Consider the following 13,763-nt stretch of genomic DNA (forward strand, 5'->3'; position numbering starts at 1 on the left):
GACGAGCACCGTCCTTCGCAAGTTAATGGCACCTCGGACCTTCGCAAGTTAATGGCACCTCGGACCAGCTTTAGCTCACTTCAATGCCAAAAACAAAGAAAAGAAGTCAAACGGGACAAAACAAACAAGTCAAAGTCAAATCCAAGGAATCGTTTACTGGACATCACACTCAGCTTTGAAGAAAGGGGGTCCGTGCTCACGACGTGACTCGATCCGTGTTTGTGGCCCTCAGAGCTACGACAAATGCTTCCTGGGCTCCTCCGAGACGGCCGACGCCAACCGAGTGTTCTGCGGTCAGCTGGGCGCCATCTACGTCTTTGGCGAGGCGCTCAACCCCGCTCAGATCTTTGCTGTACACCAGCTCGGACCTGGATACAAGGTCAGAGCAACTAAATAGTCAGCCCCAAATCAAAAGAATAACAGAGCGATGAGTACGTCCTAATACTAATGCCAGCCGCATCATCGCGCTTGCTCGGTTACCGCTCGGCGAAGCCCGTCATTCCATTTGGTTGTTTCTACGAGCCGACCTTTGACCCCCCCCCCCCGCAGAGCACGTTCAAGTTCAAGTCGGAGAGCGACATCCACCTGGCCGAGCACCACAAACAGGTTCTGTACGACAGCAAGCTGGCCAGCTCCATCTCCTTCACGTACAACGCCAAGGCCACCGATGCGCAGCTCTGCCTGGAGTCGTCGCCGCGAGAGAACGTCTCCATCTTTGTGCATTCGCCACACGCGCTCATGCTGCAGGTCCCTTGTTGACTCTTTTTTTTTTTTTTTTTTTTTTTCCCCCTCCCCTTTATCCTGCTTTACTTTTCTACAATAATTGATGAATTAAAAAAATCGATTCGTTTTGAACGCTGTCGCTTTACAGATCCGATCCAAACGACAATTCTATTTAGAGCTCCTGATGGCAGTCTGTCCACGTGAATGTGCTTTTTTTCTTTGGTGCACAGAATTGAGTATTCACAGTATTCACCGTGTCCGTCTCACCGCAGGACGTAAAGGCCATCGTGACGCACTCCATCCACAGCGCCATCCACTCCATCGGTGGCATCCAGGTCCTCTTCCCACTCTTCGCCCAGCTGGACTACAAGCAGCTCAACGACGCCGCTGGCGTCGACACCGCCGTGTGGTCGGGAGTCGCCCAATTGCGTATCGGCTTGGGTTCCCGAGTCCCATCTCATTGGCTGTCTTTGCAGTGCCACGCTGCTCGCCTTTCTGGTGGAGCTGCTCAAGAGCTCCGTCGCCATGCAAGAGCAGATGCTCGGAGGCAAGGGGTTCCTGGTCATCGGCTACCTGCTGGAGAAGGTTGGTGAAAGCGGCCCGTTAGCTTTGAACCGGCCCTTTGTCAAAAGGCAAAGAAAGCTTTTGGCGTACAATCTGCAGCGAGCAGATTGAGAAAAGATCCATCTGGATCGTACGCATAAAGCTTTGCCTTTCACGGAGGGCAAATAAGTCGAGTCTCCGGTATTTGTCGAAAGTTGCCGACTTGACGTTTCCCACTCTGGCGTGAAGTCGTCTAGGGTTCACATCACTCGGGCGGTCCTGGAGCAGTTCTTGTCTTTTGCCAAGTACCTGGATGGTTTGCCCCACGGGGCGCCGCTCCTCAAGCAGCTGTGCGACCACGTCCTGTTCAACGCTGCCATCTGGATTCACACACCTGCCAAGGTCAGTCGTCTGTGCGTGCGTGCGTGCGTGCGTGCGTGTCCACTTGAATCGAGTTGTGGCGTTGTGTGTTGCAGGCACCAATCTTTGGAGTTTTAATGTGGAAGTGCCTCAAATGTTGCCACGGTTACCTCTCATGTCCGCATATTTTTGGATGATTATGAAATGATCATAATTCTGACAGGTTCAGCTGTCTCTGTACACGTACCTGTCGTCGGAGTTCATCGGCACGGCGACCATCTACTCGACCATCCGCCGCGTGGGCACCGTGCTGCAGCTAATGCACACGCTCAAGTACTACTACTGGGCCGTCAACCCGCTAGAGTGCAGCGCCATCACGCCCAAAGGCCTCGGTGAGCGTTTGTCGGCTATGTCGCCGAGGCGACGGCCCGAGCTCGATTAGCTCGGTTTGATTTTCTCAAGTGAATTGTGCTGCAATGGAATGAATTTGCACGCTTCTTTCTATTCGTGATAAGATGAGTGTGTGACAGGGCACCCAATTTTCATGATTTCATGATAAAACAGATCACGTGTTGTAAAATCACATCCTGTCTGTCTTCTTTTACTCATGGATATCTCAACATGAAAAATGTGTGTATCCTGCGGGTGTTCAGAGGGACCTCGGCCGTCCCAAAAGGAGATCATCTCTCTGCGGGCCTTCATGCTCCTCTTCCTCAAACAGCTCATTCTCAAGGTAGGCGTAAATAGCTCGTTTGAATAGTGCTCAAATCCGGTGCTAATGTGGCAAATGCTCTGCTCGTGTCTTTTTAGGACCGGGGAGTCAAAGAAGACGAGCTCCAGAGTATTCTCAACTACTTGTTGACCATGCACGAGGTTGGTGCCGTTCAAATATAGGTGCCCGACATTGCTAATGTAGCCGACGTGGCTGTTCTAGCTAATATTGCCCCCGCACCAAACCCAGGATGAGAACATTCACGACGTGCTGCAGCTACTGGTGGCGCTCATGTCTGAGCATCCGGCCTCCATGATTCCCGCCTTCGACCAGAGGAATGGGATAAGGTGAGATGGACGTTGTCAGCGAACTAACATCGCCAGGAAAAAGGGCTCTATCCCGCCAATGTCTGCAAACGTGTGTGTGTGTGTGTATGGCAGGGTGATCTGCAAGCTGCTGGCCTCCAAGAGCGAGAGTATCCGAGTACAGGCCCTCAAAGTTCTCGGATACTTTCTCAAGCACCTTGGTCACAAGTCAGTCATTTTCTTAGCTATGCTTAGTTTGCCTTTGCTATGAAGGAAGGCGGCAACCTTCACGTGCTCCTATGGCGCAGATAGCTAACATAGCAAGCTTGCTCATACTCTGCTCTGCGTTCATCAGGCGCAAGGTGGAGATCATGCACACTCACAGCCTTTTCACGCTGCTTGGCGAGTGCCTGATGATGCACACCGACACCGTGTCCGTCACCACCTACAACACGCTCTACGAGGTACGCCGCACCATATGAGGCGCCCCCGTAGCGCCGAGCAAAATGCGCTCGCTGACCGTGGCCTCCTTCCTCGGCCTCGATAGATCCTGACAGAGCAGGTGTGCACGCAGGTGGTCCACAAGCCACACCCGGAACCGGACTCCACTATCAAGATCCAGAATCCCAGTGAGTCATCACTCACTCAATCGCACCGTGCCAATGCCGCTCGCTAATCCTTGCATTTCCATTCCGGATGCTTTGTTGCTTGTGACGCCGAGATTGCTCATTTTGATCACAGTAATGTGGCTCAAAAAGTCCAGATGAGCAGTGTAACTAAAATCATGCTCTGCGCTCAGCACTGTTGGATTGGTCATGCTGCCATTGCTGCTAATAACTCTCGCGTGGCTAACGCCGGCTATTGTTGCTCATGTGTGTTTCTGCAGTGATTCTAAAAGTTGTGGCCACGCTGCTGAAGAATTCGTCTCCCAGCTCCGAGCTGATGGAAGTCAGGAGACTTTTTCTGTCCGACATGATCAAACTCTTCAGCAACAGCCGAGAAAACAGACGGTACTTCTTTTTTCCCAGACAGGCAGAGCTACGCCATGTTCCAAATTTCATCAAGTTCTGACTCCTAAGATCTCGCGAGTCACTTGATCTAGCCGCTTCGTCGTCGTCGTCGTCGTTGCTGTTAGTGTCAGCCGTAGTTTGCATCCAAACAGTGCGCTAGCTAGTGTATATGCTAATGCGCGGGTGCCGCCGCCGCTACATGTGGATCGCAGCTGCCTGCTGCAGTGCTCGGTGTGGCAGGACTGGATGTTCTCGCTGGGCTACATCAACCCAAAGAATCCAGAGGAGCAGAAGATTGCCGAGATGGTCTACAACATCTTCAGGATCCTGCTCTACCACGCCATCAAGTACGAGTGGGGCGGCTGGAGGGTCTGGGTGGACACGCTCTCCATAGCGCACTCCAAGGTCCGAGCCGTCCCGCTACCCTGTCCGGCGAATACAGCTGGCGGCTAATCTTGCTATGGCCGCAGGTGACGTATGAGGCCCACAAGGAGTACTTGGCCAAGATGTACGAGGAGTACCAGCGCCAGGAAGAGGAGAACATGAAGAAAGGCAAGAAAGGCTCCGTTTCCACCATCTCGGGCCTCTCCGCCTCACCGGCCCCGGTTGTCAATGGCAACCTGGAGATGGACGACACCTCTCAGACGCCAGAGAGCGAGGCAGAGTACGGCGAGGGTGGGGCCAGCGCCGACTCATCCCGCAACCTACTGGCGGACGGCGCCGTCAAGCGCGGGGATGCCGAGCAAGGCGCCGGTGTGCGGGTGGAGGTCCACGACCTGCTGGTTGACATCAAAGCCGAGAAAGTAGAGGCCACCGAGGTGAAGCTGGATGACTTGGACTTGAGTCCCGAAGGCCTCGGCGGAGCAGGCGGTGCCGGGTCGCCGGAGGACGGGCCGCTGGTGGAGGTGGATTCGCTTTTGGACAGCGCCTACTGCACTGCAGTGCAGAACCTCAACGGCACTCTGGTACCCAAAGACGAGGGAGCCGTAGCGCCGCCGCCCGCTTTGGGCCTCTCGGGTGTCACCCTGGATGACGACGGCAGCATCGTGGGCCCCCTGATCACGCTGGCCGACGACAAGGACAGCGTACCTGGCAACAATGGATTCCTCTTCAGTAAGGTACTGACGGGCCAGTATGTTGGCAGCGTGCCATGTTAACTAAGCATCCGATTCATTCACAAGCCTTCCAACCGGAGGGGCAATTAGCTAGTGAAGAGAGAGCAACAGCAATGTGTACATATTCTGTTAGCTTCGACAATCTCGTATAGGTTTTTAATGTTGCTCTCTCTCCACCGGCTAGCTAACAAACCAGCCAGGTGGGAATGAGTTAACGTAACCTGGTCTGCGAGAAGTGTAGCGCGGTCACGCTAGCTGGATAAAGCTAACGGCCGGCCACTTCATTGGGTGCGCAAATGAGTGAGTCTGCACCAGAAGTGTAGCGCAGTCATGCTAGCTGAATAAAGCTAACCGCCACTTCACTGGGTACACAAATGGGTAAGTCTGCGCCAGAAGTGTAGCACGGTCATGCCAGCTGGACAAAGCTAACAGCCACTTCATTGGGTACACAAATGGGTGAGTCTGCACCAGAAGTGTAGCGCGGTCACGCTCGCTGGCTAAAGCTAATGGTCACACCACCGGGTGCTTCCCAACACAGGATTCCTCTGAAATGTTGGGGTTCTTTCAGGTTGATGAGAAGCTGCTCTCCGCACTGGCGGCCACCGAATCCCTGGTTCTGCCCGGTCCGGATCAGCCCGCCGCGCCCCGCGCCGCCATCGCCACCGACGACCTCAGCCTGCTGGCCCACATGACCGGCTGCAACTTGGCCAGCGATCTCCCGGAGGACGGGCCTTTCAAGGTCCGGAGCCCGCTGGCCGACATCAGCTCCATCGCGGAGGCCCGGAACCGGGCGTCGCCCCACCCCGAATTCCACGGAGGGGATGGGGCGACAGGCGCAGACGACGAAATGGCGGCTCTTAAGGCGGGAAGGTCAGGAGGCGAAACGGCCAGCGTCACGTCCGACACCGAGAGGTCCGATGACGGCAGAGAGAAGAAGATCTCTACCGCAGCGACCACACAGGCGAGCGCCAAAGCATTCGGCCTTCACGGCGTCTAGGTCCGTTCCCAAATGACGCGCTGTGGTTCCTTCTCCACGTCAGGCTCTGCACAGCCGCAGCGCCGCCCAGCTGGAGCGAGACCTCAGAGTGGATCTCGGCTTCAGGGGAATGCCCATGACAGAGGAGCAGAGGCGACAGTTCAGCCCTGGACCGCGCACCACTATGTTCCGCATTCCCGAGTTCAAGTGGTCGCCCATGCACCAGAGGCTGCTTACTGACCTCCTCTTTGCCTTGGAGACCGACGTGCACGTGTGGAGAAGGTGAGGGATTCCCGTGTGTGTTGCAGGCAGCCCTTTTTGATTAGAGGTGAAATTGAAAATGCAGCCCCAAGTTGGCAGATTGTGTTTTAGACAAACGTTTTCCTTCGCAGCCACTCCACCAAGTCGGTGATGGACTTTGTCAACAGCAACGAGAACATCATCTTTGTGCACAATACCATCCATCTCATCTCCCAGATGGTGGACAACATCATCATTGCCTGCGGGGGCATCCTGCCGCTGTTGTCCGCTGCCACCTCGCCCTCCGTAAGTGGCGTCGTACTGTGGCGGGAAGGGGAACTGCTGTGCTTCATGAAAACAAACAAAAAAACAAGAACCCCTTTTTTTTATTGCTCACCGGCCAATCTGTGTCACAGACGACTTTGTCTGAATTGGAGCGCCTCGGCTGACCATTGGCTTCCTCGTTCTCATGCTTTGGGGAACGTAGATGCTGTTGTTGAGCGAGAGCACGCCAGCCTCGCAGGAAAAGCCCTCTACCGTATTTAGTCTTCGTTTCGCGGGGTGTTGGCAGACCCACAAAAGTTTATTTTGACAAACGGAAAGCTGCGATTAAAAAAAAAAAAAAGTTACAAAAACTCGAGCAATGATGCTACGAGGCCAGCGCTTCTCAGTTCTCTTCTGTTATGCCCCTCCAGGAAAAAGAAAATAAGATTTCACACCCCAACTCTCCTCCGTGATGATAAAACTACCATTTGTCTTGAACGTAAATTCTGGACTATAAACAGCACCTGATTATAAAACACACAAGCTAAAATGAGGGGGAAATCTCGTTTTATTCATATATAAGCCGCAGGTGTTTGATTATCATTTGTAAGAGAATATACACAAAGAAGATTGTCAGAAAAGAGATGGTTCTTTGGGGACTCATACCTTTTATTAACATAACGTTTATAGACAGAGTTTAAGGAGCTCTGCAAACATACAAACATGTTTAACTCTCAGCGACGATCATAATAATAAATAAATGGGACGACATGGGTAAAGTTGGCAAAATACGAGCTACACGTAAAGCTTCAGAGAAGACATGACCGGGAAACTAATACTGAAAAGGGTGACGCAACAAGATGTCATCAAATATATAGCCCAGTGCCCTTTTGTGAGCGGAGGAAAGCTCTTCAGTACACGCAGCAGCTCCATTTCCTTTGTTATGAGCCAAATCGACTGCCTTTCATTTAAAAGCGCCATCATATGCATTTCTTTTGTCGCCCATAATGAGGCTTTGTGTATAAAACGTCCTTTTTCCAAATGCCCTTCTTGATCTCACTCTGTCAATTGTGCGGCACTATTTACCTGGCCGACGGACATGCGATCAACACCACTCTTTTGTGTCTCACATCCTCATAGACCACAAAAAATCCATAGATACGCCACATCGGACTACAAGCCACACAGTTCAAAGCTTGTGCAAAAAGTAGCAGCTTATACTCGGGAAAATACGGGATAAGAAGCAGCTGGACCTCTGTTTCCAAGTTAGCATGTTCCCTGGGGTCGCCCGCCCTCCCGCCCTCCCGCCCCGCCACCACCAACCCACTATTTGAGAAGCACTCATTTTGACCTTCCTCAAAAGTTGTTTGAACATCTTAACCAACTTCCTTTGTAGTTCATTTGGAATTTCTCTTTTTCTTTTCCTCTCTGTGTGTGTGTTTTTGTTGTGTTTTGGTTGTTGTCGTGTGCAGACTTCTAAGAGTAGTGCCAGCAGTGTAAGTTTGCTTCCTTCCTTCCGACTTTTTTTTTTCTTCTTCCCCTTATGGGTCGGTGGGATGACAAATACATTGTGTCGGACCTCGGGGGGTTCCACTCTTCTCTTGTATTCGTTACTACTATACTCCATTTTTGTGGGCCTTAAGAGGAGGACTGGAGCGGCTATGAAGGCTGAGGAGGTGACGCCCGTTCCGGGGGGAGGAGGCGAGGGGGGCGAGGTGGGTAAAGCTAAAACCAAACTCCCGAATGACGTCACCACCGGCCGGGGGAGCTCCCAGCGTTAGTGTGTCGCCTCACCCGAGAGAGAGAGCGAGTGCGAGAGAGAGAGAGAGCGCGAGCGAGTGCGAGAGAGCGCGAGAGAGAGAGAGAGAGAGAGAGAGAGAGGGGGGGAGAGGGGGAGAGGGAGGGAGAGACGGGGAGAGACAGTGTGTGTGTGAGAGAGAGAGACAGTGTGTGTGAGAGAGAGTGAGTGAGCGAGAGAGAGAGAGAGAGAGGGAGTGAGCGAGAGAGAGAGAGTGAGCAAGAGAGAGTGAGCGAGAGAGAGAGAGAGAGCGTGCTTGGTGGCGCGCCACTGCACGTATGACATTGCCAGCACGATGCGCACCTCCTCACTTTCTGAGACCACAAATATATATAAATATAAATTGTGATAGTTGCTGCACCGTTTTTGTTTCACAAGTCAGTAAAGCATCCGTTGGTAAAATAAACCAATTGTATTTGATGAAGAATAAGACCAAAACTATTTCAAGGTTTTAAAATGAAAAAAAGAAATCAAAGTTTTTAAACGGAGCAAATTGCTAGTTCATGACCAAAGTCAATTGCTGAACGACTTTTGGAGTGGATTTTTTGAGCTGGAGTGCAAATTGCTGGATGCCTTGATATTTTCTAGTTGATATTTATGAGCTGGCCTCCAAGCGAGCTCATCCTGGGCGTGTGCGCACCTTCAGACGGAGCTGGAGAACATCGAGGCGACACAGGGCATGTCGTCGGAGACGGCTGTCACCTTCCTGTCGCGGCTGATGGCCATGGTGGACGTGCTGGTCTTTGCCAGCTCGCTCAACTTCAGCGAAATTGAGGCAGAGAAGAACATGTCCTCCGGCGGGCTCATGAGGCAATGCCTTCGACTGGGTGAGCGCTTCCGGCCGACTCGCCCGGCCGGGGTCCCGGCCGGGGTCCCGGCGTGGCCTCAATGACACGGCCTCAATGACACGGCCTCAATGACGTTCAACGTCCTCCCTGCTCGCTCAGTGTGTTGCGTGGCTGTGAGGAACTGCCTGGAGTGCCGGCAGCGGCAGCGCGATCGCAACTGCAAGTCGGCCGGCAGCAAGTCACAGGATGGCCTGCACGCTGCTGGCGCCACCAGCAAGGTGGTGCTCTTCTTTCTTATCCGCGCCTGCGTCATGACAAGATAACCGACTGCTCGCGCTCTCTTGAGATGTCAGGGCCAAAATGTACAAATGCAACTGTTGAGAAATGAGCAATGATAATCATGGAAAGTGTCAGTCAGAAAGAATGAGCCATAAACTTGCTACTGTGCAGGACCCGGACCGCCTCCTCCAGGACGTGGACATCAACCGTCTGCGTGCAGTGGTTTTCAGAGATGTGGTGGGTGCGTCGCTTTGCGGACCAAGACATGAGACGGCTTACACCCCCCCCCCCCCCCCTCCCCCCGCAGGACGACAGCAAGCAGGCTCAATTCTTGGCTCTGGCAGTGGTCTACTTCATCTCGGTGCTGATGGTGTCCAAGTACCGAGACATCCTGGAGCCTCAGCGGGAGACGGGCCGATCGGCCAGCCTGCCCGGACGCAGCATCCGACACGAGATCAACTCGCCCACCAGCACGGGTGACTTGAATTTTCAAGCAATCACAGCATCAATTGGGCGCTAACTTGTTCCTTGATCGTGGCTCTCTTACTCGGCGCGCAGAGCACCCGTCCTCTACCTTGTCAGAGTGCGACAAGCAGACAGCCAACCCCGCAGATGACTCCTCGCCCCGCGCCGGCCTGCCCCACACCGACTCGGGCATCGGCGAGGAGGGCCACGCAGGCAGCTCCCTCAACGGCTCCGAGACAAGCCGGGAGGTGGACAGGGAGCGGGTCTTGGGCGCCCAGGCCGACCTGCTGTGCGCTCTGTCAGATGTCGGCAGGTCGCACGAGAGCCTTCTGGACTCCCCCCGCAACCCCGACAGAGGACAGGCGCCGCCTTCGTCCATTTCCGGCGTCAGCCAGACCAATAAAGGCATCAACGTCAAGGTGAGCTCTGCGAGCTTGTCAAGTTTGGGAGAGCCCCACATCGATGCGCTCACTCTGAGGCTGGAGTTTTCGCGCCATAGCACGGTCCGTGCTTCACACTTTGCGCCTCCACGGCAGGAGATCCTGAAGAGCCTGGTGGCCGCTCCGTCAGATGGCAGTGACTTGGGCCAAGAGTCCGGCCCGACGCCTTACCAGCCCGACCCCGCTTTGAAGAGCCACCCGGCGCTGCCCATGCAGTTCCACTCTTTTGATAGGTCGCTTTCCAATCTGCCAATCTTTTTCACCGCCGCCATCTCCTCACCAATAAATGAACTGCGTCCGTCTCGCAGGAGCGTCGTGGTCCCGGCAAAGAAGCCGCCACCCGGCAGCCTCTCCGTCAATACGGTGGGCACGCCCATCGCCGCCGGGGGCGCCGCCAGCACGCCTAACATCTTTGCCGCCGCCGTGATGCCCAAGAGCATGATCAATACCACAGGTGAGCATCCAGGATGTGGTGTTAGCGGGACGGAATTGAGTTTTGTATCTTTGAAATGGTTTGTTCTTCCAAATGGCATTTATGGCCGCCAATATGTCGACCGATATCTGCACGTCATGTCCGAATGAGCTTTTTTTTATTGATCCCTTCAGTGATTTCAGTCAGTGTGATGTAACGTGATGGTCCTTCAGCGCCGTTAAAGAGAGCGAGCTGAGTTATTGCTGGAGACTTTGTAAACAAACCAAATTGGGCACAGAAGAGGTTCTGTTCCGCACCCAGACGCTGACGCCAAGCGCTTTGTGTTCGTTTGCACTCTGACCTGTGCGGTGACGCAACCTTGTGACTTACGTGTCCTTCCTTTTGCTCATCCATCCATCCATCCATCCATCCATCTTGTGCAGGAGCAGACTCTGCGGCGGCGGCAGCGGCAGCAGCGTTTGTGAACGGCGCCGCCAGCAAGAATCTGCCTGCCGTCCAGACGGTGGCGCCCATGCCTGAAGACAGCCTGGAGAACATGAGGTCAGAGAAAGTTTGCTTTGTTCACTCCTCTGGCCGGTCCACAGATAGCCCCGCCCCCGACGTTCTTTGTTAAAGCAGCGCCGGCCGACACGTTTTGCCACGATGTCACATTTGCCTAACACTCGACATTCTGTGTTGATGGACAACATTTTGTGAAGTCGCCCGCTTGCCCACAACTCCAAATTCTGTTGCGTTGTGTTATCCAAGCCTTAATGGTGTGTGTGCGTGCGTGTTACAGTGCCTATTGTGAGGTGGCACAGTGTGCACTGCGCAGCGGTCAGACGCCCCCCGAGCTCAAGTCCTTTAGCTCCCTGGCCGGCTTCCAGACAACCCCCAGAGATGCAGGACAGTGTTTTAGGCAAGGACCGCCGCTGTGAAGGCAATACATACGGCATATGAGATACAAGATATTTTCAATCAATAATTGACCCTTTATTTCATCAAGTCAATATTTGATCCACCTTCAAGTAACATCTTTTTGCTTAGGATTTTTGTACCCAATCGAACATTTATTTGATATGATGTCCACACGTATGTGATTTTGCTTGTTCTGAACATCCAAAGTCACTGCACTCTAAACATGGAGAAATTGGATTTGATTTGAATGCGCGCATTGTGTGACTATCCTGCCTTTTTTGCCTCTCTCGCATGTCGAGCCCATCCCTTAGCACCTGTATTTGCTGCTCTGTACTCCCTGCAGCATCACCACCAAGCTGGAGCGAGCGCTGGAGAAGGTGGCGCCGCTCCTGAGGGAAATTTTTGTTGACTTTGCGCCATTCCTGTCGCGCACGCTCCTGGGGAGTCATGGGCAGGAGCTTCTCATTGAAGGTACTACAGGTGCTGTACAACAAACATTCGCCTCGCTTGGTCTTTGAGCGTTGGGCTTGGTATTTGAGCCTTCCTGTAACACGTAGCAAGTCAAGCTCATGCTCTGGTTCTTGCTGTGACTTTGAACTCTTCTTGCTGTTCACCTGCATCCTCGACTGTTTTTGGAGATTTTGCCGCCTTGTGACCAAGTGCCTCTGCGCACCGCAGGTCTGGTGTGTATGAAGTCCAGCACGTCGGTGGTGGAACTGGTCATGCTGCTATGCTCTCAGGTCAGTTGTCGTACGGACAATCTCGGATCGCATTTCCACCAGAGGGGCCTCTGCCTTTATTGATCGGCGTTGCGTCTCCATGACGACGCATTGCGGCTGGAACATCAAATGGATGTCAGTCAAGAAGCTCTTTTGGGGGCAAAACATTCCCTCATTGAATGTGCAGAAGCACAGCTTTGACTTTTTTTTTTTTTTTTTTCTTTCTCCGAAATAATACAAATGAAAACGATTTTTGGGGAACTTTTTATCTAAAAATAATCATCTGTGATCTCCTTGGGAGAAAAGATGACATTTTAAAAATAGAACTCGTATTTCACCTGGAAAAGACTGAGCTGGTTGCCTTTCTTTGGAATTTTGGAGCGGCCTCGCGTCACGCGACCTCGCCTAGCCAGTGGGCAAACGAATGAGAAATAAGTCTCACTTCCGTTGTGTCGTGCGTTTGGGGTCCAAGACAAACCTCAACAGTTTGCCTTCGTCACAGCAATCGTTTGAAGTGAGCTATTTGTCACGCCGGCCTTATTCAATGCAATCTTGCAGCTAAACAACAAGCACGCTCGTAACGTATTAGTATGAAAAAGAACTTACCCCCCCCCCCACGCTGCTTTTCGGCTTTCTCTTCTAAAAAGGCGACTTTAGCATTCCGGCGATTGTTCTCGTCCGGAGTTCCACCTCGATGTGCTTTGCCGGGGAGCATTTAGCGCTGCCTTTCACCTTCCTCCTCCTCCTCCTCCTCCCCTTCCTCCCTCGTGTCGTGTTACCCAGGCGGGCTCCGGCCTTCCCGCCATTCGAGGAAACCCGAGGCCAGATATCGATCGCGTAACGGGAGACGATGTCCCTCGTGTGACCTCAGAGGCCCTAAAAGCTCCATTAGCACGCGGTCAATGTGCAGCGCCGTTCGCTTTTAGCCAGCACGAGCAAGATTGATTGTCATCCTCTTAGCTACCGAAAGCAAATAAATGTAAATGTCGGCTGTTTTAGGAATGGCAGAATTCCATCCAGAAGAACGCGGGGCTGGCTTTCATTGAGCTTATCAACGAAGGAAGGTAAATGTGGCTGATTTGCACATAATGATAAGAAAAATGCCAAAAATGGCAAGTTTTCGTCTGCTTTTTTCAACTGGAATTTGAAACTGCCAAGTTCCAATCCAGCCTATCAGCTTTTCCGTGTGTGTGTGTGTGTGTGTGTGTGTGTGTGTGTGCGCGTACCTCGCCAGACTGCTGTGTCATGCCATGAAGGATCATATCGTGCGCGTGGCCAACGAGGCTGAGTTCATCTTGAACCGCCAGCGAGCAGAAGACGTTCACAAGCATGCTGAGTTTGAGGTAATTGTAAGGAATTCCAGAAAGGGACTCGGCGCCCCAAAAGAATATCCATTTCTTGAAAAAGAAGGGAATGGATCTCGCAAAGAATGATACCGTGCGTGCCTTTGCTCGTTGAAATGCGTTCTCCTTGAAATGTCTGGAATGCAGTCGAGCTGTGCCCAGTACGCGGCCGACCGTCGCGAGGAAGAGAAGATGTGCGACCACCTGATTGGTGCCGCCAAGCACAGAGACCACGTGACCGCCAACCAGCTCAAGCAGAAGATCCTCAACATCCTGACCAATAAGCACGGAGCCTGGGGCTCCATTTCGCGGAGGTCGGTCGGCAGAAGAACCAGCCGCTCGTGCCGGTTGTG

General features: G+C 53.0%; 1 protein-coding gene across 3 annotated transcripts in view; it reads left to right on the forward strand.

The window, feature by feature from the left end:
* nbeaa (neurobeachin a) overlaps nucleotides 1–13,763 on the forward strand; it is a 31,911-nt gene that overhangs the window by 12,372 nt on the left and 5,776 nt on the right. The window contains exons 8-41 of one of the 3 annotated variants that reach the window (XM_085936692.1): nucleotides 233–379; nucleotides 550–747; nucleotides 996–1,132; nucleotides 1,200–1,308; nucleotides 1,516–1,668; nucleotides 1,850–2,018; nucleotides 2,280–2,359; nucleotides 2,437–2,499; nucleotides 2,588–2,685; nucleotides 2,779–2,871; nucleotides 2,999–3,107; nucleotides 3,191–3,272; nucleotides 3,530–3,653; nucleotides 3,866–4,058; nucleotides 4,124–4,771; nucleotides 5,337–5,729; nucleotides 5,809–6,026; nucleotides 6,137–6,290; nucleotides 7,721–7,744; nucleotides 7,892–7,963; nucleotides 8,693–8,873; nucleotides 8,994–9,112; nucleotides 9,285–9,350; nucleotides 9,421–9,589; nucleotides 9,672–9,997; nucleotides 10,115–10,251; nucleotides 10,327–10,472; nucleotides 10,874–10,991; nucleotides 11,230–11,349; nucleotides 11,692–11,819; nucleotides 12,027–12,088; nucleotides 13,067–13,131; nucleotides 13,302–13,410; nucleotides 13,558–13,724. In XM_085936692.1, coding sequence (XP_085792818.1) covers nucleotides 233–379; nucleotides 550–747; nucleotides 996–1,132; nucleotides 1,200–1,308; nucleotides 1,516–1,668; nucleotides 1,850–2,018; nucleotides 2,280–2,359; nucleotides 2,437–2,499; nucleotides 2,588–2,685; nucleotides 2,779–2,871; nucleotides 2,999–3,107; nucleotides 3,191–3,272; nucleotides 3,530–3,653; nucleotides 3,866–4,058; nucleotides 4,124–4,771; nucleotides 5,337–5,729; nucleotides 5,809–6,026; nucleotides 6,137–6,290; nucleotides 7,721–7,744; nucleotides 7,892–7,963; nucleotides 8,693–8,873; nucleotides 8,994–9,112; nucleotides 9,285–9,350; nucleotides 9,421–9,589; nucleotides 9,672–9,997; nucleotides 10,115–10,251; nucleotides 10,327–10,472; nucleotides 10,874–10,991; nucleotides 11,230–11,349; nucleotides 11,692–11,819; nucleotides 12,027–12,088; nucleotides 13,067–13,131; nucleotides 13,302–13,410; nucleotides 13,558–13,724 — 5,177 coding nt within the window. Of the gene's footprint in view, nucleotides 1–232; nucleotides 380–549; nucleotides 748–995; nucleotides 1,133–1,199; nucleotides 1,309–1,515; nucleotides 1,669–1,849; nucleotides 2,019–2,279; nucleotides 2,360–2,436; nucleotides 2,500–2,587; nucleotides 2,686–2,778; nucleotides 2,872–2,998; nucleotides 3,108–3,190; nucleotides 3,273–3,529; nucleotides 3,654–3,865; nucleotides 4,059–4,123; nucleotides 4,772–5,336; nucleotides 5,730–5,808; nucleotides 6,027–6,136; nucleotides 6,291–7,720; nucleotides 7,745–7,891; nucleotides 7,964–8,692; nucleotides 8,874–8,993; nucleotides 9,113–9,284; nucleotides 9,351–9,420; nucleotides 9,590–9,655; nucleotides 9,998–10,114; nucleotides 10,252–10,326; nucleotides 10,473–10,873; nucleotides 10,992–11,229; nucleotides 11,350–11,691; nucleotides 11,820–12,026; nucleotides 12,089–13,066; nucleotides 13,132–13,301; nucleotides 13,411–13,557; nucleotides 13,725–13,763 lie in introns of those variants that run through there. The other 2 variants (XM_085936691.1, XM_085936689.1) reach the window with 2 other exon arrangements.

The sequence above is a fragment of the Syngnathus leptorhynchus genome, chromosome 17 (genome assembly GCF_054491065.1).
Source record: "Syngnathus leptorhynchus isolate UIUO chromosome 17, UIUO_Slep, whole genome shotgun sequence".
NCBI classification, from domain to species: domain Eukaryota; kingdom Metazoa; phylum Chordata; class Actinopteri; order Syngnathiformes; family Syngnathidae; genus Syngnathus; species Syngnathus leptorhynchus.